Source organism: Clarias gariepinus, chromosome 25 (genome assembly GCF_024256425.1).
Source record: "Clarias gariepinus isolate MV-2021 ecotype Netherlands chromosome 25, CGAR_prim_01v2, whole genome shotgun sequence".
Classification (NCBI taxonomy): Eukaryota; Metazoa; Chordata; class Actinopteri; order Siluriformes; family Clariidae; genus Clarias; species Clarias gariepinus.
The window spans coordinates 22,572,208-22,596,705 of NC_071124.1; the positions used below are offsets into that span (position 1 = coordinate 22,572,208).

The following is a 24,498-nucleotide window of genomic DNA, read 5'->3' on the forward strand; positions in this document are numbered from 1 at the left end:
TTACACTTCTTTATTAAAATAATCTGTTAATTTGATGCACTCTCCTGTAAAGAACTCGTACGTTACATTCTCCAGCAGGCTCAGTAAAGCCTAACAACTATTTTACTCAGAAACAGGATGGATCGAGGGCCTTTCATTCATGCAACATCTTTACAAGAAATACCTGGCACCTTCAGCCAGTAAACCTCACGCAGGTCATTTCAATAGTCTGAACGGCGAGTCGAGGAAATCCTTGTAACCTGACTCGACTATTGGTCTTAAGTCTGTTTGAACATCACCATACAGTAAGCCTCCATCCTTCTGGGCAGCGTAATAAAATACATCAGTAAGCCACGTTACTAAAAGTCACTAAAGGAGCTGGAAATGATCACACTGTCAAGCACTTCTCGTTTTAAGTTTCGAACTTTTCCCAAGGAGCAAAGAGATCAAATGACAGATATTACACTTTCATGTCGTTCTGGTACAGTAGCAACCTGACAAATTTAAAGTGACTACACACACTACCGAGGTCCTAAGGATCAGGTGTGTAGGCAAAGGCTTTGAATGTCTCACATGTAAACATTTAAATATTAAATCAGGGGAGGTTTTCAAGCTCTAGTGACTCGATATCGTAAGAATTACAGTCTGACAGCGTGGCGTTTCGCTGAATACATTTTGAAGATGAATGCATCAGCCTGGTACTGCTTCTCAGAAAAACATTCAGTTTTTTTATTAATTTTTTTTTTATTAAGGATTGAAAAGATGTGAGGAGAATGTCAATGGCTCCAAACATGTGAGATCCTGCTGATACTGGAACAAAAATGTTGAATAAATGGAAATTTGTTGATCCACAATGAAGCTGCCATTTAAACTCGAAAAACATGCAATGATAAGGTTTGATCTGTTCGATCGAAACCATTCCCTCTGTAGCTCTGGCTGTGTGTTTAGGCTGTTGGACGTTGTCTCGCTGGAAGGTGAAGCTCCGCCCCAATCTCACGTTTCGTTTGCAGACTCTATCAGGTTTTCTTCTAAGATTGGCCTGTACAGTATTTGGCTACATCCATCTTTAGCTTCCCTGGCCCTGCTGAAAAACTGCGTCCCCACAACATGATGCTACCACCACCATGGACAGCGTTAGTTTTCCGCTACACACACTGTAGCATATTGAATTTAGGCCAACAAGTTAGATTTTGGTCTCATCTGACCAGAGCACATGCTTCCACATGTTTGTTGTGTCCCACACATGCCATGCAAACAGAACTTCTTATGGCTTTCTTCTTGTCACTCTTCCATAAAGGCCATATTTGGCAGAGTGCATGATTAATACTGTCGTTGTCCTGTGGACAGATTCTCCCTCCTGAGCTGTGGATCTCTGAGTTACCATGGGGTTACCTCTTGGCTGTTTCTCTGAATAATGCTCTATTATGTCAGTTTAGGTGGACGTCCATGTCTTGGTAGGTTTTCAGATGACGGATTTAACAGTGCTCCGTGAGATGTTGTCTGAAAGCTGGGGATATTTTTTTCTAATCTAACCCGACTTTAAACTAATAACTTGTTTGGTGTGTTCCTCGTGCTTCATGATGCTGTTTCTTCACTAATGTTCTCTAACAAACCTCTGAGGGCTTCACAGAACAGCTCTATTTATATTGAGATTACATTACACTTAGGTGGAGTCTATTTACTAAGTAGGTGACCTCTGAAGGCAATTCGTTCCACTGGAGTTTAATTAGGGGTATCAAAGTACTGTAAAAGGGGGCTGAACACAAATGCATGCTTTTCAGATTTTATTTGTAAAAATAATTGGAAAACCCATCATCGTTTTCCTTCCACTTCACTATTACTGTATGTGCCACTTTGTGTTGGTTGTGTTGATACATTCACATTTGTGGTTGTAATGTGACAAAATGTGAAAAAGTTCCAATGGTATGGGTACTTTAGTTAGGGCCTTGTGTGTTGCATCGGCATGTGTGTGTGTGCTGTATGTGTATAAAATTCTGTTCTGTCCTTAAGTCCTACATAAAGTATACAGCAAAACATCCCTACAAAAGAACAGCCAACACCAGCAGTTCTCACCGAGGCGTTTTGTAAATGAAGCAATTTCCTCGTCACATCAATAATCACCCATAAACACACATCCTGCAAAAAGCCCAAAGCATAACGATGTACCAGCTAATGGAAACTTTGTGACAGCAGCCTAGTGGGTGAAATCTTACTCAAACTTTGTTCGCCGTCGCAGTTCAGAAAGAGCAGAGTAAAAGCCAGGAGAGACATGAACGCGGTCTCGCGAACACAGTAATCTCAGCTCCATCTGGCTCTCATTCAACTCTGTTTATTATTCACCACCGCAATGTGGCATCGGATTAATAAATTATCAGGAAGCTAAATTCTAATGAGTCATTCCATGAGTTTTGGCAAACCTTCATGACTGGTGTGGGTTGGACGCTCATAATCGTGGGTTTAAATCTTCTACATGAGGTGTAAATGTTTCACAAATGGTCTGTTCGCCGGAATCAACCAACTGTCGAGTTATATTTCATATTTAATTAAACGTGCAAGGCACTCTCATCTGAAAATGACTTACAAATTACCATATAATACATTTATATTAAGTTAGTCTGTGCAATGCCCCCAAAGCATGCAAGTTACTGTTGTTTATTTCTATTAATAGCCACAGAGTCATCTTTTTCATAATTCATAATTAAAAGCAGACTTATTATGCAAAACTAAGTGATTTTTAAACCTTTAGATGGTCCTCAAAAGTGTGTGCACAAACAACAACAAAAATATTTTTCCCCCTTTTGTGACCTCATTAAAGATTCCACCCCTCCCCTGGCTTGTTGCTCAGCTCTGCTAGTCTCAGGGGGCGTGGCTCAGCAGCAGCTCATTTACATAAACCAGCGTTTCTTAAACTTAATATTCTAAGGTCCGGATCGGATTTCTAGTCAAGCTCAATGGCCCGGGATTATTAGTGATAAGCCAATGACTTTTATTAAACTTGCTGTTAAATGATTAGACATTCATGTTAAAACATTTTTTTGGAGTGATGTCACTTTTCGAATGCAATCAGATGTGTAAACCAAAGCAAATCTGACATTAAAGCAACTTAAAAGTGACAGAAAGATTTAAAACATGTTACGAGTTAATATGTTCAATGTTTAAAATATGTTACGAGTGCAAAAGTAATGATGCGTAAAAAAATTTCCCGCAAATTGTTGCTTATAAAACTAAATACCGCTCCAACTTTCTAGACTGCAAAGTTCACCGCATAGGGGACGTAACGTAGACCGACAGAAGACGCCTCCAAAACGAAGTCTTGCTTTTCAGAATGTGAAAGCTTGTTAGCTGATAGCTAACTCGCTAATTTTTAAACGGGAGCCGACACTGAAGGAGTATTTGCGGATAGAACAAAAGCGTGACGACGGCAAACAAGGATGAGGCGACGCGAGATGATGCATTACGATCCCTAAGTCTTGCCTACAGTACGCTTCGCGGACAGGTGACATGATGCCTATGATACACATCTCTCAATTCTTCCTCTACGTTATCCCAGGAGACTTTGGGAACAAGGCGGGGGACACCCTGGACAGGGTGCACACACTCCGGGTTATTTCAGAATGCCAATCAACCTTATCTAAAGCAATGTCTTAGCACCAAGCACGGTAAGAACATGTAAACTCCACACACACACACACACACACACACACACACACACACACACAGACCCCGAGGTGGATATCGAACCCTCAACCCTAAAGGTGCCACCACCTGCAAAAAAATGTGTACACGTAATACCAATCCTTCATCAATCCTGTTGACGAGCTAGCTAAAAGAAACTGATGATTCTGAAACTGCAGCATGAAAGCTGTTTATAGATTAACGCTGGATGGAGGATGGAATATCTCCAACAGCATCCGAGAAATTTTTTCAGGATGTTCAGTTCCAGCCTCGGTAGAATCCGAGAGCAGGACAGGACCGCGCAATTTTTGAGATCGGATGCCAAAGCTAGCTGCGTGGGATTGGCGATGTGCAACCCGCAGCTCAGGGGGTTTTATTTACATTTTATTCAGCAAGACAAATAATAACTGCAAGAGGAATTCCTTGAGGAGTGGGTAGAAGTGGGATTCAAAACAGCCTTGGACTGACTCCTACACTAAATGCAAAGTGATATCAGCAAACCCGGTCCATAAAGGCAAAAGATCATTTATTAAATAAATAAATAAATACATAAATAAATAAACAAATAAGAGACTTTGTAGTAGAACAATAAAACAGACTGATGCTGAACAAGCCTTGGCAAGCGGATGCAAATTCTGCTAAAGAAGTGTCTCAGCATCTCTTATACGACTCCAATAAAAGTGTAAATCCCCAAACTATCGCAAAGAAAAATAAAGCAAGGCAAGTCGAGGCTCGCAGAAATAAGGCAAAAGTAATTCTAAAAGTAAGTTTTGCCTGATCTGGACCTAATGATACATGGAAAAATAAATCCTTGTGCAAAAAAAGTGAAAGCAGTTTCTCAGCACCGAGATCAAGGTTTATAATCGGAGCAGGAGATGCAGGTAAGATTCATAAGGCTCTCACACGCCGGCCCCGTTGCCCGATATTTACGAGAGCCGTAAGTCATTATCCTGTCTCGCTGCTGGAGAAAAAAAACTCCTTAGCATTCCGATGCACCGTGAACAGAATGTCTCGGAATTAAATCTTCAATTCAGGACCAGGCTGCGGCACGAAGCGCGTGTGGCAGAGGCACAGCCGAACACGGAGCCGTAGCGGATTAACACTGACATGTGTCGCTCATCTCGTAAACATTCCTGCCGGCCTGCGAGACTCCGAGGCACATGATCAGATTCAGAATTAGACGAAGATTCGATCACGTCTCCTTCTGGGAGAATTACAGCGGCAGGTGTTGGATCAGGAGACGTCTATCTACAGTAGGATACATAACATGACCTTTAAAATGAAACAGATTTCAAAATGTTGTCAGGGGCAAGTGAAGAGCAGAAAGAGCATTTGAACCCAGCCTTCTACATCATTATTTATTGCTTTGGTAACTTACAAGTGATTATAGTCAATTATTCTTTTATTTATTATTATTATTAGACTTTCAATTAAAATTCAGATTATTTCTAATCTTTTTATCCATTGTGATTGTGTCGAGGCACAGATCTGGGGAAGGTTGCAGGAAACTTTCTGAACGCACCCAAGAGCAGTGGCGGACTGGCCATCTGGAGCGCCGGGAGTTTTCCCATTGCATTGTGGGTAATGAGGTCCGGTGTGTGTGAACGCGTATGCGAGATGTAAGCTAGGATTTAGAGCCTGAGTTTTGTTTTCTTTTTAGTAGTTTTTTGTTGGATTTAAGTGCAGGATCCACCCGAAAGGTTGTACTATAACCTGACAATGCAGTAAATAAAAGAACGTTTGTCCATCTCATCAAAACACCAGCATGAATTAACTGTTCGAGCTGTTACGCTGCCGCAAGCAACATTAAAAATAAAGCCATAATAATAATTAGACACCTTCACTTTTAATTTACGGAGGGAGAGATACTGTATTGATCCTTTCTCCATGCAGCGAATTTCTTTGAGCAAATTAATAATAATTTTAATGAATGAAAAGAAGGAAGTAGAAAAGGTGAAAGCTGAAAGTTACACGGAAATAAGAAAAAGCTTCAGAGGTTAATGCTGTGAAATGCTTCAAATGAACAGATTCTGCCTTTAGTGTGAAGGAAAGTTCCAGTTCCGCTCTGACGGCTCTAACATTACGGTCAGGGACAGCGAGGCCGGATCCAGCAGGCCACCACGTCCAACATTATAATACACTGGATCATTAAAGTGGAGATTCATTTTTAAAACCACATACTAGTATAAAAATATAACACAAACAAAAACCTAAACAAAAAAGTATCACTGAACATATATAGGGTCATATTTGTAAAACAAAGAAAAGAACAATAAGTTCATCATTCAAAGTTATTCATACAGTATCAGTGTAAAGTTAGTATGATTTTGTAAGTGCTATAACTCCACCTGGCACGGTTTCATCCCAGTGGAACAATCTGACTACATGTGCAGTGCCATGAAAAAGTATTTGCCCCTTTCAGATTTTTTTTCTTTGCATATTTGTCACACTTGTATGGGTGGAATTTCACCTAAACACTTTATGAAGAAAAGACAAATTGGCCTTATTGATTGTGAAATATCATGAACATTTTGTAGGGGGTATCATCATGATGTAGGGTAAGATATACCACTCATCAGTGTAAGATATACCGCTCATCAGTGTAAGATATACCACTCATCAGTTTAAGATATACCACTCATCAGTGTAAGATATACCGCTCATCAGTGTAAGATATACCGCTCATCAGTGTAAGCTGGATGTGCAGGAGGTCAGTGATGATGAACCTGTGCCTGCTGATGATGACCAACAGCCAAGTGAAAAGGATGTCAATCAAACTGAACAGGTAAGCTGGAATAAAATCAGTAGCAGCATTAACTCGTGTTGTAATTATTATGGTAATCAATATTAATTCAAAATAAAGTTTCTCAGCATTATTTCAAATTAATATTGACTACCATAATAATTAAAATAAGTAACTAGTTTACTAGCGTAAGCTAATGCTGCTACTGATTTTATTTCAGCTTACTGTACCTCTTCAGTTTTATTGCCATTCTTTTTAAAATATTGTCTTTATAGATTTATATGTTGTTGGTCTTGATGTTCTCTCGTTTGTTTCTTTGTTACTAATATGACCCAATACATTGTAGCATTTTACCGCCGGTAAAGTAAGTGAGCTTGATTGCTGCGCCATGCAATGGCTGGGAGAACTTTATTTCACAAAGTCATTAACACAGCATGGGAAACACATTCACTCGAGAACCCACACAATCAGCCTAAGCATGAACTGGAGCACATTTAACCAGAGATCTCCTGTTAGTGTCGGTTTAAACCCAGTTCAGTAGCGAACCTTTTAAGAACTGGCTTTGTTTTTTCACTGGGCTAAAGGCTGTGTCTATCTTTACTTTGCCAGCAATGCTAGCAACAAAGCTAGCAGCAATGCTAATGGCAGAAAAAATGCTAGCGGCAAGCATAGCAACAACAACAACAACAACGGCTAACCTCAACATAGCTTTCTCCTGGCTTTCGGATCAAAACATTACAACTAAAAAGGATTTGTGCTGTTCACTGCAGTTTCAGTCCATTTTATTAAGATGGCTGTCACACACTTTAAGTCGGTGCTGCCATCACACACACACACACACACACACACACACACCCAACCCCCCTGTCTGATTCAAAATTGGGCACTGGCTCTGAACTAGCTCTGGAACTGCCAGGAGCGACTGTTGCCAAAGGTTCTTTGACCAAGTACTAAGTGATGGTTCTGAATAATTGTGTATGTAAAAGGGACATTTCAGTCAATATTTTCTAATAAATTAGCAAAGAAATAAACACCTGTTTTTACGTTGTCATTGTGGAGTATTGTGTGTAGAATGAGGGGAAAAAATGTCATTTGTAGCGAAGCGCATTTTTCTCAAACTTTATAGGAAATAATGTAAATACATGTACAGACAATCTGTTCCAGCCACCGAAAAATTTTACTAATATTCCCCATTTCCAACTCTATTAACCTTTTTTTTTTGCATATAAAACCAATCAAAACATTTAGAAAAGACATGTCAAATAAATAAAATACGAAATAAATAGACATTAAACCTCACTTAACCTTCATTTATGATTCTTCTCTACAGCGGCTGCTTTAAGAACCAAACGGCTCTGTTTTCTACTAGCTACCGTCCTGGGAATCATGGGGCTTTGTCTTCACTTAATCTTGCACAAAATAGAAAAATATATATATAAACTTGGTTCACTTGGCTCCAATGACACAAACAGGTGTTGAACGGCTGCTGGATGTAGGTGCGAAATTTCGGGCCTTACAGTGGATTGTTTAGATGCCGAGGTACCACTGCATGTATATATGTACAGTATGGACGGTTCAGGACGACTTAGAAGCAATTACTAATGACTTGTTTAAGATGATGTTATCAACGTTATCAGATGTGTTTCCTTGCTAACTGGTTTTAAATGTAGGTTTTGGCGGACGGCTGCTCTCTCTTCTTTGCATTTTTAAAACTCTAACCAGGTTCTATTAACGCTAGATCATACCGCTAAACGAATTAAATGCAAAAGGACCGGAAATTAAAATAGTGACAGAAGTCATGTTGAGAAGGTGGAAATTATACTAAACTTCATACAGCTAGAGAGTCTCTAACGATGTTCATAAAATGGATCTTTTTTGTTCTTTGAGACAAAGAGAAGCCTGCAGCCTACACAGGACCCGGTTCAGGCAAATCTATGCTAATGCCATGCGCCACCCACAATGCAGAAAATATTCAATCTCATCACGCAGTCATCTGAGCGCACCAGCTGAAATGGCATAAGTTTGTGCGATCCCTGCAGTAACAGGAGACAAAATGTTGAGCACGACAGACGGACTCTTGTCCGAAAGCCCGAACTGTTGATCTCAGCACATGGCATTGCTAGGAGACGCGGCTCTGTTATGAAACCGGCGGAGAAACACACATGGCAAACACTTTGCTCCCCGTTCTGTTTTTCCTTATAAAACAATACTGTAATAATCCTACAAATGCAAATAATTATATTATATGATGATATAGGGTCAAATAAATACCCATACTGTATATACTGCATGTATGTATTCATCATTCTATAGTCTATTATAATTAGCTAAGAATAACGTGTTCCATGATTTTTATTCTTTTGTAGGGCTTCTTATTACGTGGCACAGTGGCTTAGTGGTTAGCGTTGTCGCCTTGCACATCCTGGGTCAGGGTTTGATTCCCTGTGCTTGGTGGGATTCCTCGGGGTACTCCGGTTTCCTCCCACAGTTCAAAGATGCAGATTAGAACACCAGCTAACTGGTGTTCCCAAATTGCCCCGTCGTGTGCGAGTAAATGTATTTATGTGTGTATATGTGTGTGCCCTGTGATGGATTGGCACCCTGTCCAGGGTGTACCCAGGTCCCCTTGTCCCCTAAGTCTCCTGGGTTAGACTCCATTTTCACCCAGACACTTTCCTTGTGTGTGTAACTCTACCTGTATGTAAACCTGAATCTTATTCTGAAAAAAAAAAACCCTGCAATAAATAACTGACAAATCCCAGTAACATAACAATCAAAAACAGTTTTAGTCAACCACGTTGCATCACGATACACATTTCATACTGAATATATTTCAAAAGCTAAACTCTAGAAGCCTGCGGTTTAATAGCAATCACTCACAACAGGGAAGAAATGCCTGGAGATGTCCAGTGGGTCATGATGCAACGGTGAAAACATCCAAGAAAGATTTGTTACAGATGTGTAACTTTCACATCACTTCAAGGAGAGCGTCTTGTGTTCTGATTCTTGCTTTTATTTTAGCTTTTGTATTCTGTTAATGCAGCTGGACAAGCGTTGACCAACAGTTAGGGCTTTTGGCTGGCAGTGACCAGTGACACTGCTCCCAGCATGCAACTCATTCAATTTACACCAACTGGTTATTTATGGAATATAGCGCAGCTGTGATTCGGGCGTCGGCGCCGTAGATAAGCAAAGCTGTGCTGATATTCAGAACAACGGCGCATATGAGGTATTGCTTTAATATAAGACTTTTTACAAATAAGAAATTCATTTTGAGTAATTGTAATTTCAGAGGCAGTATGTTAAATAATTCATTTATAGCTGCTGTAGCTCACAGTGATTTGTACGCTCCTGTTAAAAGGTGCTTCCGGTGAAAATGACTTCCCTTCTCTTCCCTTTTTCATTTTCTTCTGACTGCTTTCATATTTTATTCATGAATAATGCATCGATCTGCTATAGTAACTGTTTAAATTGGATTGTTGTTATAAGTGGAGTCGTACATGAGAAAAAGAGGCAAGTGAAGCGATAAACAGATGAAATAATAAATTAGAACTGACAGCATTTACTTGTTAATGCATACCAATAGATAAAAAAATAAAATGAAATAATCACATTAAAATACTCACTCAGCCATCCTCCATAACACTGTACAGGGTCACAGGAAGCCTGGAGCCTCAACATGCCGGGTCAGTTAAGGACAGGCAATTTGGAAAAGCCAATCAGCCCCCCAAACACAGGGAGAGCAAGCAAATTCCTGGCTCAAGAATCCGAGTCGGGACTCGAACGCACAACCCAGGAGGTGCGAGGCCACAGTGCTAACCAGTCAAGGAAGTGGGGACGGACTAGACTAGAACTAGAACTAGATTTACAGTCATCAGTAAGCACTTGGGTACAACAGCACAGTTCATCGATGAAGGCGAACTGTATGTGTTTATTTGCATCAACAAACAAAATAGTAAATAAATATATAACACCCATCACACTGACCACGCCCTTACTACGGTTAAAAAAAAAAATTAAGTGAACGCAGTAAGAACTTGAACAACACAGTAGAAACCGGTCATGGTGCGGTATTGTCTCCCTTGACATGCCACGACTTGGACAACCCTGGTGAGGACGTGGTGTTAAAACAAGATGCACTGAATTGTAAATGGACGACTAACACCTCTCACAGGCGAGCACGGACCAGACGGGAAAGACTGGATGGCGTTCTTACTTCTTGGAGTTTTTATCATGATGTCACTGCGCTGTTGTTACATCACTGGAGTTCACCATCTTCAGGCTTGTGCTATGACCATGGTAGGTCCAAACCACGTTGTAGGAGACCACATTAGGTTAATGTGACGTTCTTCTAGCGCTTTAAACGTTTATGGTACGCATGCGGCAGGTTATCAGCGCGTCCATGTTATGTTTGGATGATTTTAGTATAAATACTGAATCCAGTTTCTTACACCATCACTTTCACGATGAAAAACACTGGGCATCTCGTGGTATTTATACCAACCCACTGATAGGTGATAAGCGTCTGGTAAGAGTGTGGTGCTGATCTGATCTAATCGGACATGGTGATTGGAAATTTGTGACAACATGACAGAACCTGGGACACTGAGAACCTGACAGGAACGAGCTAGGAACAGTTTTCCATTTTGACCTTGTTCCCACTGGGTTCTTTTAGGAACTTTCTGGTCTTTGTCCAAGTGTGAAAGGGGCATAAGAAGGTCGCTCGTCCAATCAAATTAGTGAACCTGAACTTCTGTAACTGTTGTGTTGAATACTCCATACATTTCTGTGACCATTAAGCACACGTTCCTGAAGTCCACATTAATCTCCTAACAGAACTTCCATAAACTGCTTCAACTCCAGTTAAACATTCTCTCCTAAACCTCATCTTGAGTAAGCACTTAATCCTGGACAGGGTCGCTGTACATCCGGAGAACGCCGCGCACCAGGAGGGAGAACAAAGTACTCATTAAAGCGCTTAATCACATTTAACCTCTTTAGTACCAGGAGTCTGAATGGCGGTCCTGTGGTTCAGCAGTTCCATCACCTCATAATGGCATGACATTTAATCAGCTGTTTGTGGATGATCCGTGGCGGGAGTGTGGGATGTGGACAGGAAGTGCAAAAGGGAGAGGAGTTCGGTGTTTTCAGCTCTAGAAGTAAAGCTGATTGTGATGTGGAGACCTGTTTGTGCGCTGTTTATCAATCTGATCTTGAGCAAAATGGAAATTATAAAAGGCTTTAACATGCCTTAAAAAAAAAAAAAAAAAAAACACACTCTAGGTCTGCGGTGTTTGTATGCAGACAACGCAGTTGATTAAATGTTCATGTCACGTGCACTGCATCAATTCGCCTCCTCGCGTACGCACATCCAGCCCCGGGTCTATAAAAGATACGTATAAACTAGAGAGCAATATTTTCCTACTGAGAATCGTTTCTGAAATCAAATCACAGTGAAAGTTGCAAGAGTTTTTCATCCTGCTGTTCCTACGAAGCTATAAATAACACTATAAATTATTGATTGTATTTTCTTGTTTAGAAAGGCAGGTATTAGAAAGCAGATGCTCACATTTTCCGACTGTGTGTGTGTGTGTGTGTGTGTGTGTGGATGCTCAGAAGCACAGCCAATCCCATCGCCCTTTACACCGCAGCAGCAGGGCTGATAAATTCTCTCGCAGCTCTTGTGTGGTTTAAAGTTTTCTTATTAGAATTGCCTTTAAAGTCATAAAAAAGACTCACAGTCTGCATAACGTTTGCACAAAAGCAATGATATAAACGACAACTGATACAACTTCACTCTAAGGGCAGATGGAGAGCAGAGGAGTCAAGACGTTCTCTCGGCAAATGATCCGAGTACAGACGAGTCTCTTTTCTGTAGCAACAATGAATACACACTTACTGAGCACTTTATTCAATCAGCCAATCACATGGCAGGAGCTGAAGCTGCCTAGTTTGCGTGCACCAGGTATACAGTAGCCTATAGGATCGGATTCCTGCCTATGCATCTCTGAGAAGCTTTTCAGCTCAGCAAGTAGTTATTTGAGTGACTGTGATTATTCATGTTGTACTGTCGGTTACCTGAAGCTCTAAACCTATAAACATGTACAGTATGATGATTCTGCTTTGCTGCCAGGTGAATAATGTGTACATTACACATATATATGGAAGGCTTGAATATGTCAGATGTGTCATGATGTCATCGTCTAAGAATGTTTAGAATTCCGATTACTGACAATCAGCATTGCAATACATCTTGTAGAACCTCGGACCGCAAACTAACTCGCGGAGCGCGAAAAGCAAAGGGAGTCCTACGCAGGGTTTTTCCCACCTCACACCCAGCGTTCCCAGGGTTAAAAGCATATGGTGTTATAAAAAGATTCTATATTTAATTATTTATCCTTTAATGTGTTGATCAGTATCTTGCTTTTCAATAATGTATGATGTTCGCACTGAACAGAGAAGACACAAAAACAGAGATTGTACAGTATATCAGCTCAATAAAGAGGCCTATTTTATGTGCACCAAGCAATGCCACGGCAAAGTTACAATTCAAATAAGTAACTAATTACATTACAAAATTACTGTCATTAAAAAGTAATCAGTTACATTACAGCGTTACTTTCTGTTAAAAGTAACTAGTTCCGAGTACTTTTCCACTGCAAAAAAATGAAAACTCCTTTGTGGTTCCTCATGCAGGTTGTTTTAGTCAAGACCTTTATAATTATTCTACCATCATCACTCAGCGAAGTTTTGCCCATAATCTGTTAACTACTAATACCCCTATCTCACCTACTAATACCCCTATCTCACCTACGCGGTTTCGCACGGTGGCCGTAAGTACGGTTCATCACGATTCCCCGCGAGTTTTGGCGCTGTGATTAGGTTTGCATCTTTCCGCGCGTCAGCCCTCGCATAGTCAAACCGCATAGGTGAGATAGGGGTATAACAGCAGGAATAACAGCGGGGCGGGGCTTGTAGGACGACTTTCACACCCACACACACCCGCACTAACACTAATTAGGAATGACTGCTGTCTGGCTCACGGATTATAAAAATTGCCTGAATAACGGATTACATTTTTGAAAATGTAACTAAATCACTGAGTACTTAAATGGCGGACTTAGCGCGTTAGATTACTCGGTACATCCAAAAAGTAGGGATGCACCGAAATTTCGGCCGCCGAAAATTTTCGGCCGAAATAGCATTATCGGTTTCGGCCGAAACGTAAGAAAGCGCCGAAAATAAAAGCCGAAATTGTCGCCACGCCTCTCCCATCCTCCCGTCTCGTTCGCGCTGTCATTACGCATCAAACACGGAGTATGTCGGCGGTTTGGAAGCACTTCAAAGTTTCAGATGAGGACAGCAAAGTTGCAATATGCAACATTTTTTTAATACAAACAAAAAGAAAATATTTTAAACATGTTTTTTTAATGAAGCCATTTTCGGTTTCGGTATCGGTTTTCGGCCAAGTGCATCCAAAAATTTCGGTTTCGTTTTCGGCCCAGAATTTTCATTTCGATGCATCCCTACCAAAAAGTAATCCAAGTACTCTAACACAGTACTCTGTAACGTGTTATGTCTGTAACACTGTATGTATATATTAATTTCTAAAAACTTATTAGCCTAGATGGGCAAGGAACCATATCCCTCGACAGATAAGATTAGATAAGATAAAACTTTATGAATCCCGAAGGAAATTCTTCTGCCAGAGAGTAAAAAGAATACACATGCAATTAAGTGAAGTAATAGATAAAATTAAAATAAAAAATACACAAACTGAACATAAAATAAAAAAATTCAAATAGATGCAGAATATAGTAATGTAGCAACTGGTTAAACTGTATTGCAGATGATATTAAAGGATAGATAGATGAAAGTATAAATATATATAAAAAATAAAAAATACACTTAAATTAACATTTAATTAAACATTTACAATTTTATATTATTTAATTTATTTAAACATAAAAATATGCAAAAATACAAAATCCTCCCCAAAAAACAATTTTAAATGCAAAATGATTTTACCAAATGTGGTTCTTCACTTAATTAAGGGATACAGAGTAAAAAAAAAAAAAGCTTGGGGAAAGCCTTTAAAAAAATCATTTTGAACTTCAAAGTATTTTATTGAGTGCACTATAAAGGGTTAACTCTAAGCAGATCCATTTTTCATTGATTCATGACAACACAGTCCCACCTACAGTACCAGTCAAAAGTTTGGACACAACGATGTAATTATTTTCTACCTTTTAGAACAATACTTATTCGGCATCCGGTAATTTAGTAACAACAACAGTGAAGACATGAAGCTCGGCTGTTCTGGAACAGTTCCTACAGGACCACTACTGTGTCGAGTGCATTTGCAAAACCCATCAAGCTCCATAATGAAACTGTCTCTCATGAAGACCTTCCCAGGAAAACAAGACCAAAACTGAAGTTCATTTAGAGTCATAAACCTCAAATTACTCAAATCAACAACCAGCACCTCAGATTAGAGCCGTTATGAAGCTTTACAGAGCAGAAGTAGCAGATATACATCTCAATATCAACTCTTCAAAGGAGATTATTGTGTGTTTTGGATAAACGCCTTCAGCATTGTTTAAGTGTAGCGAGAAATAACAATCAGGAACGACCATGGGGAAGGTCCGACTGGCAGTCTACTTGTTTTCAATTGGATCACAAGACCAAGGTTCATAAACTCACACAAAAAATCTGGCATTAAATGAAAGTAATTTTACTAGAAGTAAGGTGTCACCTCATGTCCTTTCCCCTTATATATATATACTATATATACGCCGACTGTTTTATCATTGTGTCTCCCTGACATATCGCCATAGCAACTTATCCAAAATGTACGCCTATAAAATGTTTGCGACCCTGCTGTGGGATTGTAGAAAGCTGAAAATGTGCTTTATTCAAGGTAACAGAAATATGGATGTCTACCACAGCAGGAACATCCGTTAAACACATTACCCGGAGCTTTCATCACACACGGTACTGCATCCAGAACAGCTAGACATCGTAATCCAGAGTAAACACTCACATCTGCTCCGTTCATCCTTCATCCCGCTGTCTCAAACCTGCAAACAACAAACGCTTTTATCTTTGACTTTAAACTAAAAACAGAAAACAACAAAGTGCACATTATTACCAGAGGGGGTAATAGCCAGTTACATTTACTTAAGTAACTTTTTTGAAAAAAAAATTACTTCTATGAGTAGAAGTAACATTCTACACTCGACTCGTTACTTTTTTAACAATTTATTCTACACATTAGATTTTCTCTACTTATTCCAGAGGAATGCAGCCGGTGGATCTACCACGTAACTGACCGTGTTTCACCAATCAGACGTAGCAATAATAATCACATGACTCCCTTTGACCAATCAGCCGCAATAACAATGAGCACATGTAGTCACATGACCACACACAAACTGGCTGCATAGCGGGAAAAAAGTAATCTAACCTGAGGAAACGTCGCGGTTAGTTTAGCTGCTTTATTTAATGTTGCCATGTCAACATATATCATTAGCAAATAAGCTAAAGGCTAATACAAGTTTCTTATATTTGTTCTACTGAATACAGTTTATGGTAAAGTGAGACTGAGACCTCTTGTACATAGTGTATGCCTAATGTTATTATCTTTAATGTTGTTATCTGCTGAGCCATTTGGAGGAAAGTGAATATATTATACATTAACTGAATAATATTAATTATTTACACTGTTCTAACATACATATGTTACCTACAGTAAGTGTTTGTTTTAAAAGCTTTACAGTACTGTATGTTGTGAAAAAAGTGAGATTAAGAAATTTGTGTTTCTTAATTTGCTATTTTGTAAAGATATTAATTGTTATTCATTTATTTTATTTCTTTCATTCATTTTATTTGGAAATGTCAGAATTTGTACATTATTTTATCATTTTGTCTGACTGCTTACATAATAAATAATAATAATAATAAGAAGAATAAATCAGACATTACGATGAAACAGTTACTCAGTACTTGAGTTTCTTTTTACCAAATACTTTTTTACTCTTACTTGAGTAATATTACTTTGAAGTACAGCTACCTTTACTTAAGTACATTTTTTGCCTACTCTACCCACCTCGGATTATTACGACTAGATTATATTTTCTCCACTCGAGCAACAGTAGGTGAATCTGCTTGCGTTATAGACTCTGAGGGTTTGAGAGTTATTACTACGGCAGTAATTAGAGACAGAAAGAGCGAGAAACCCAGAATGAAGCTCTCAAGGAGCATTTAACACCCCGGCTTTTTTTATTGAAAATCCGATTCTAATTGGTTAGAAGATGGTCGGTTGATGGTCGTGGGTTTCCATGACAGCGGCTTTGGTTGTAATTCAAATTGTGTTTTATTGATCATTTCCTCACCTCACAACAAGAGCAGCTGTTGGATCGAGAGCAGAGGGACCCATAACTCACGGCACCACGAACAGAACAGAACAGAACAGAAGGCTGCAGGGAAACGGCTTCGTCCTGACTCGCACCCCATGTTGTTCGTCTTGCTATGATCGGTTATTGCTTAGCAAGGGTGTCAGGGTGTAAAGGAGATTTAATTGATACGGATCTCACCTGGTCGAACAGCCCGAGTGCTGCTTTATTATTAAACGGGGGAGATTTGACTCGGCTTTATTAGCGCACATTCGACAGTGCACGAGGGAAAAAGCACAGCGGGGGTGTTATTAATAAGCAGAGACGGAGACTTCAGACTGTTTTTATTGGACTCCACAGGAGACAAAACCGGCTGACAATGTATTACTGCATGCGGATGGAATAATTAAGAAATAAAAGGTTGCATATTAGGGTTGAGTATTACATGCTGATTTTCATCAGAGATTTCAATACTAAATGTAAACAGAAGCCAGCATGCTTCCAGTGATATGACCATCTCGTCTAGACCTTTTGAATTATTGAACTCACACATCATTAAAAAGCACAACCTTCAGGCTTCCTGAACCAAACAAGGCGCCTCACCTGTTTTACCGCGTGTAGCAGCTTCCCATAAGAGTAGACAATGATGAGGAATGGGAGGATGAGGCAGAAGATGAAGAGGCAGATGATGTACGAGATGTTGTTGGTCGTCTTGGTTGTCCAGTCAACCGAGCAGGTGGTTCCGGGTCCCTCGGGTCCGTAGCGACTCCAACCGAAAAACGGCGGCAGAGTCCAGACGAGGGAGTAGACCCAGGACAGCAGGACTCCCAAGATGACCTTCCTGTAGTTTGTGACGTCAGGCTCGGCCGGGCACATCATGGTACAGTAACGCTCATAGGAAAGGACGGCCAGTGAGATGAGCGACACAATGCCTGCACAAATGCATGATGGGAAACATTATCTTCACGTTTTACGGCTAAGATTCTCATCATCGTGATGTGCTTGTCAATTACTGTACAGCCCCCTTTATTCACTAGAAATTTGATCACAAGTCCCGGTTTAACTTGATCGCCCCTTAAAAAATGCAGTTCATAAATCTTACCAAAAGTTTTTTTTTTTTAAAAGAACAGCTGTTCTTAACCCTTAAGGTACAAAAATGCAAATTCACCTTCAGAGTGAAGTCTAATTATGCTCTTTCAATGAGTGGGCTTTGGGCTTTCTTGTGTTTAGGATTCAGGATAGCTTGTGTCATAATTATAAATGTAGATGTATAAAATATAATGTATAAGTGTAGATGTATGAAATATAATTGTTTTATAAAATAAAGGGCATTACACGTCGTAGAAAATGCCAAATATTTCCCAGTAAATAAAAAAGGGACAGTCTTGGGTAAACCGTGACGGGGTCAATGACCTTAAATTATTTAACATTAAAGTCGAGATGTGAAATAAAAATTTTCAGTTTGAATTCAAGTAACAGTTTCAGTCAACGTAAAATATTTTAGACTTTTTTTCCTTTAGAAAACGGGCACAGATAAATGGGCTTATTTCTATTCAAATGCAGCAATCAGGACTCGAGCCCACAATCAGTGCACTGCTTTAGATGAAAGCCTTTTTTTTATTTAATTTCTTTTATCCAGGACCGTAACTACACTTGGATGACAGATGGATCTGTTTTTTTTTTTTTTTTTATGGCTTGTATAGAAAAGTAATTATCAATATTTTAGTTTTAATGATTGCATTTTAATTAACATGCCTGAAGCAGGGGGGGAATAGTGAGCCTGCCCACGTTTGAGTCGAACAATAAGATCAAAACAATTATTATCTTTTTTCTAATACCAGACAAACAGTAGTTTTAATGCAGCTTAATCACTTGAATTGATAATGATGTCCTGTATAACATGGAAGGCTGTTTTAATAATATACAAATGGCTAAAAACAGCCTTTAAATGTCACCAAATGCTTCAAATCTTTTCTTCAGCTTGTTTCGTTTGGCTTATGCACAGTCTCGATCAAATCCACAGCGATTATGAATCAGCCGAGGTTCGGAGGCAAAACTATTCTGTAGTGTGCTCTGATCGATTGAACTGAAGGCTTGCCGAAGAGACAGAGCTTCAAACATACAGCTACTCGTTAGCCGACAACAAAAGATCCCGTAGTACTTAACTACCATGTTTATGTCAATTAGTGTATTTAAATGCAGATTAACTCGGCTGCCACTTCGGTAATGTTGTTGTTGTTATTGTTTTCGCTGCTGAATCGCCTCCTTATCTGGTGCGAATAAATCTGGACAAATAAAAAGACCGATAAGAAATGGAAAATAAATCCACCGCACAGTGCAGACGGGTTTGTTAACGTGTCTGCTGAAGAAATAAAGGGTTATTCAAACCAGACGAAATGATAGCAATTGAATATGGAAGGCACTAAAGCGGTAATCCCTTCTTACTCTGTTTCAGTATTAATTTAGAGAATTAGTACTTTATCTAAGTAAAACTCGTGAACATAATCAACATCATAACAGTGTGATGAAGCAGCGTTTCTTCTGATTCCACACAAAAATTTATATTTTTCTGCAACACGAAATCACATAGTGGTTTATACTTCCTATATTAAAGAAATTTATCCAAAGTAATATATTTCTTAACCCGTTAATGTTCAATTCAATTTCATTTGTATAGCGCTTTTAACAATTGGCATTGTCGCAAAGCAGCTTTACATAATCAAAATAATTATTTAAGTTTGTATGGAATGTGAATGTGTATGAATCAAAATGGTCAGATCGTCCCTGATGAGCAACATGTTCTGCTCAACTTTTTGGTAGAGCATATTATAGCAGGTGAATCACTTAAAAGAGGCCCCGAATATTCTGGGTACGATGTTTAAGATAGCGATGGCTGTCTGGTGTCTACCTTATTGATCCTGAATCACGCTGTATCCTATAAGAGTCACGGTATGTTAATAAAGATATGTTAAATGTAACCTGATTGAGCCATCTCTACCGTTTGGTTGCTGTATACTATCTTTAATCCTCAAGATTTTTTTTGCATTTAAGGAGTTTTCCAGGAGAAATAATCTAAGGCTAAATCTTAAGGTAGTTGTTGTTGTTTTTGTTTTTGTTTTGTTAAATCCCACCCTTTAGTACTACTGTATGAATTTTTTGTCTCTGCTTTTGTCTGAGCTGCTGCAGAACTGCAATTTCCCTCAGAATTAATAAAGATTTGTCTAACATTATATATTAAATTTTTGAGTACTTGTACAGTATTGGTACTGGTAATTGTATATCAATATATTTTGCCGTGAAGTGACATCTTAACCATTTGGAAACAGCCCATAAAACATTATTTGTTGTTTTAATTATTGCCTTAAGGAAATGAAAAAAATGTTTTTTATTGTTTGTTTCTCAGTGAGGAGTTAAGGAAATAAAATGGCACGTTTGTCATTGGTTTCTTGTTACATCTAATGTCGTAGTATGTCTGTAAAGCAAAGTTCGTTTGGTAATCAGTGCTTCCTCTGTTGAAGTTAATAAAAATAAGATATAATAATAATAATAATAATAATAAGTAGCTTATGTTGCTAAGGAGTGTAGTAACATCACTGTTACTGACAGCACCGTCACTGGAGACACCCTCCATAACAAAGAATTCCACATGAAGAACTTTTTTAATTAAAAAAGTACAATGTTCCTGTTGTTCAGGGAAAAAAAAAACCTACACGCTTTTTGGCATTCTATTCCGATTCCGAATCCCACTTCAACACTTTAATAAATAAATTTTGTTATTGACAATGATGCTTTTTTTTTTAATGATTATTCTACCTGAAACGTGATCTACCTTTATTTATTTATTTTTTGTTACGAATCCATTAAGCATTTAACTGCTGGAGCGTGTGGTGTGAAAATCTCTGGAGCTTCTATTGATGAAAAACGGTGTTAATCGAATGCAAATGAAAAGACGAGGCTGGAAAAATGACATCCAGTGAGAACATAACAGGGTACTTCATGCTCATTAAATTTAATGTGATTAGAACTAAAGATTTCCTCTTTGAACATCTGACCTCCTTCTGCTGGGTCTGAACAAAACATCCTTCTTTTCAGCTTGCTAGAAGTAACAACCTTGACTAATTAAACTTTTTGCCAAATTGAACGGCTAGAGCGGTAAAATCTCAGTGCTAAGACGGGGGTCTTCGGAGAATGAACTTCCTCCTGTTGTATTGACACTTTATTTTAAAACTCGAAATATTAAGTTAAAATATTACTTTTCTTCCTCTTATTTTTTCCCCACTTTATAGACATGGATGAGCAAGCAGAACAAAAACAAAACAAAAATATTTTAATAAACTACTCTCATTTTGGTACGACATTCTAGGCAAAGCAATGTAAAATTCTGTTGTATCGACTCTGAAATAGGTGATGAGGTTGTGAATTGAAGCAGAGCTAATGTCATCCATGCAAAAAGTTGATCATTTTACAACACCACCATATGCTGAAGTGTTTAATTCCTCCTATACTCCAGCACTATGCCGGCGATTACAATTTGATGATTTTATGAAGAACAACATGTCATGCTTTTTACTGTATCATGAAGGAGAAGAAACTTGGGGCTAGAAGGCAGGGAACCAGCTGGATGGGGTGTGTCTGGAGGTGCGAGGCGACACTGCATCTGAGCGTGTGTTAATCATTTAAACGTGCAGATTACATCGTAATCAACTGATCAGCTTAATCAAGCTTATCGACTTAAGCCTCTTTTAGAAACTAAAGAAACACATTTTCTTGGCTGATCGATTACATTTGAAGCAAAGAGATTAATTGCGTATGTTTATATCTAGCTAAGCATGTTGCTCTTGATCCTACATGCGCCAACGTCTGGTTTCAAATGCAGCTTGATGGAGGGAGAATTCAGCTTAAGCAAAGCAGGAAGAGAGAACGGTGGGTGAAGGGTGAAGCAGATGGACGTTTTGCATGTGGGAGCAAAGCAAACATAAAGGGAGGTTAATGAATTAAAGTCAAGTCCTGAGGAAGTATTTGGGAAGTTAATTAAAAACTGTAAATACTGTTTGTTTTTCACATTTCATCAAGACTTTTAGATCTGTTATAGGAAACTAATCAAGAATTGGGTTGAAGAAACACTTTTAACACTTTTAAGTTAATTATTTGTCCTATATGGTAGGTGTTTCGCCTGACATGCGGAAGGCCTGGGTTCGATTCCCAGCCAGTGCCCAAACCCCCAGCCACGTGTAGTGCGGACCGGATATTCCGCTGTGGCGACCCCCTGCCGGGAGCAGCCGAGAGACCAACAACAACAACAATTTCATAATAGGTACTGAATTATACTTTTCCTTGCTGCAGGTAGGCCTACTTTCTAACTAAGACATACATACTTAAGCTATTAATGGTTAAACAGCACTGACAAAATATAAACATTTATATGTTTATATGGCAACATGTATTGAGAGTTTATTTCTTATTAAAAGATATTAAAAGCCTAATTAAAAATGGTACTGAGCTGTACTCCTCTTTGCAGCTAAGGTGGCACCATCCACACTACTCCCTTTTTAACTTTAACCCTTTTTAATCTTCCACCTGGAAATGTGGCTATAGTGCCATTAAAATAAACGAACGAATAAACATGAACAGAATTTAGTTTTTTAGAGGAAAAACGACAACCGGCATTACATTCAACTTTTTATGTAAGAAATATTAATAAACTAAAGGTACAGTACTATATGTACTAAAGGTGTATGATAGTACTAACCCAGCAACAAGAAACAGTACTGTCTAATACCCTTATTTCCAAAAGTCAGCGGTGATGCATTATGCAGAATAATGCATATTATTATATACTGTATATTATTATTATTATGCATTATGTAAATGTGTACCTCAAAAAAAAGAGGTACCTCACTGCACCATTTCTTGTTTCTGATTCAGCACATCTATTTGATATATTTAATATGTACATTTTACTGGGAAATGATGTATGGTGTACATTTGAAGATACTGGTAAATAAACCGTATTATGGGGTGCCGTTCATCATGTAGTCCACTAGTGAATGTGCAGGCTAGTGGTGACCATTGTATTTATTCCCATTTTTACAACCGTAGTAGAACCACCGGTCAACATTCACAAGGTCATTTATACTGTACACTACTGCCAATTGGATCGCCAGTTATTCTAATCTGCGTGTCTTTGGTCTGTGGGAGGAAACCGGAGTACTCCATCAAGCACTGGAAGAACATGCAAACTCCATGAACACACACAGACCCTGAAAGGTGACAATCGACCCTGACCCTGGAGGTGCAAGGTCACAGTGCTAACACACCACCTCATTTTATACATATTTTAAATTTAATTTCATTCTAACTGTATTTTTGTAGATAGAATATTTTACAGTATAAAGGTGCAATTTGCATTTTCTTTTCTTCTCATTGTATTACGTCTATCCTTTAGTATTTCACTGCATGTCCTCTTGAGACCAGAATGACCTCATATGAGGACATTTTACCCCAACTTCATTGTCTATATGTGTGTGTGAGGGGGGGGGGGGAGTGCAGGCTGGAGCCTATGCTATAGACTTAGGGCAGAGGCGGGGTACACTTTGGATGGGGTGTCAATCCCTAGCAGGGCACACACACACACACTCATTAACCTAATCTGCATGTTTTTGGACAGTGGGAAGAAGAAGGAAACCCACCAGGCACAGGGAGAACATGCAAACTGTTCCATGCACACAGACCCAGAGTCGGGAATCGAACCCAGACACTAAAGGTGTGGTATTATGTGGATGCTGCACTAATTCCAGGTTTTTTAAAAAAAAAAAAAGTACCAAATGTGCACCCATGAGGATACAATGACTGTGAATGTTTTGCCTTTGCGATACGCATTTCACATGAATTATGAAACATGTAGATATGTCAGGGTTATATGCCTGTGATGAGGAACGGTACCGTTTCGCACGTGAGAGCGCACGCGCAACTTTCCTCTCGTATAATAAAGTGCACAATATATTTGGACTATTAATAAGACTGTTTATAATAAAGCCGCAGACTCACCGAAGAGCGAGTTGGCGAATCCGTACCACACGCACGCGGTGCGTCCGGCGAGCCAGCGTCCGCGCGCGCTGGCGGCGAGGCTGAGCGGCGTAGCGAGCGCGCACACGAGCAGGTCGCTGAGGCAGATGTTCACGAGCAGCAGGTTGATGGGAGAGCGGAGCGCGCGGTGCCGCCCGAACAGCACCAGCGCGAGCAGGTTGCTCAGCATGCCGAAGCTGGAGATGAGCCCCAGGCAGGCGGCCACCACGGAGTGTCCGCGCGGGCTCAGGCTGGCAGGGGAGCCGCGCGCAGCGCCGGGGTCCGACACGTTCATCAGGGATCCGCAGCTCGCGCTCCCGTTCGACCAAACCATCTCCGGTCATTGGACACACACACACACACACACACACACACAGATACCCGAGTTCTATGTTTTTCGGGATGTAAGAGAAGGATCAGTGTGTGTAAGTGAGGTGGAAGAAAATCCCAGAAGATTGTGTTTTAATGACAAGTTCGAACTGAATCTGCTCCACCATGTGGTGACTGGACCCCTCATCTCTCTCTCCCTCTCTGCCTCTCTCTCACACACGTACACACACATCTTTCTTACACACACACACAAACACATCTCTCTCACGCTTAGACACCTCCCCCCCTCCACACACACACACACACACACAC

General features: G+C 39.6%; 1 protein-coding gene across 1 annotated transcript in view; it reads right to left on the reverse strand.

The window, feature by feature from the left end:
* tmtopsa (teleost multiple tissue opsin a) overlaps positions 1-24,190 on the reverse strand; it is a 51,734-nt gene extending 27,544 nt beyond the window's left edge. Inside the window, exons 1-2 of the mRNA XM_053486151.1 lie at positions 23,839-24,190; positions 17,395-17,723 (exon numbers count right to left, since the gene is read on the reverse strand). Coding sequence (XP_053342126.1) covers positions 17,395-17,723; positions 23,839-24,190 — 681 coding nt within the window. The remainder of the gene's footprint in view (positions 1-17,394; positions 17,724-23,838) is intronic.
* Positions 24,191-24,498: the final 308 nt, after the last annotated feature.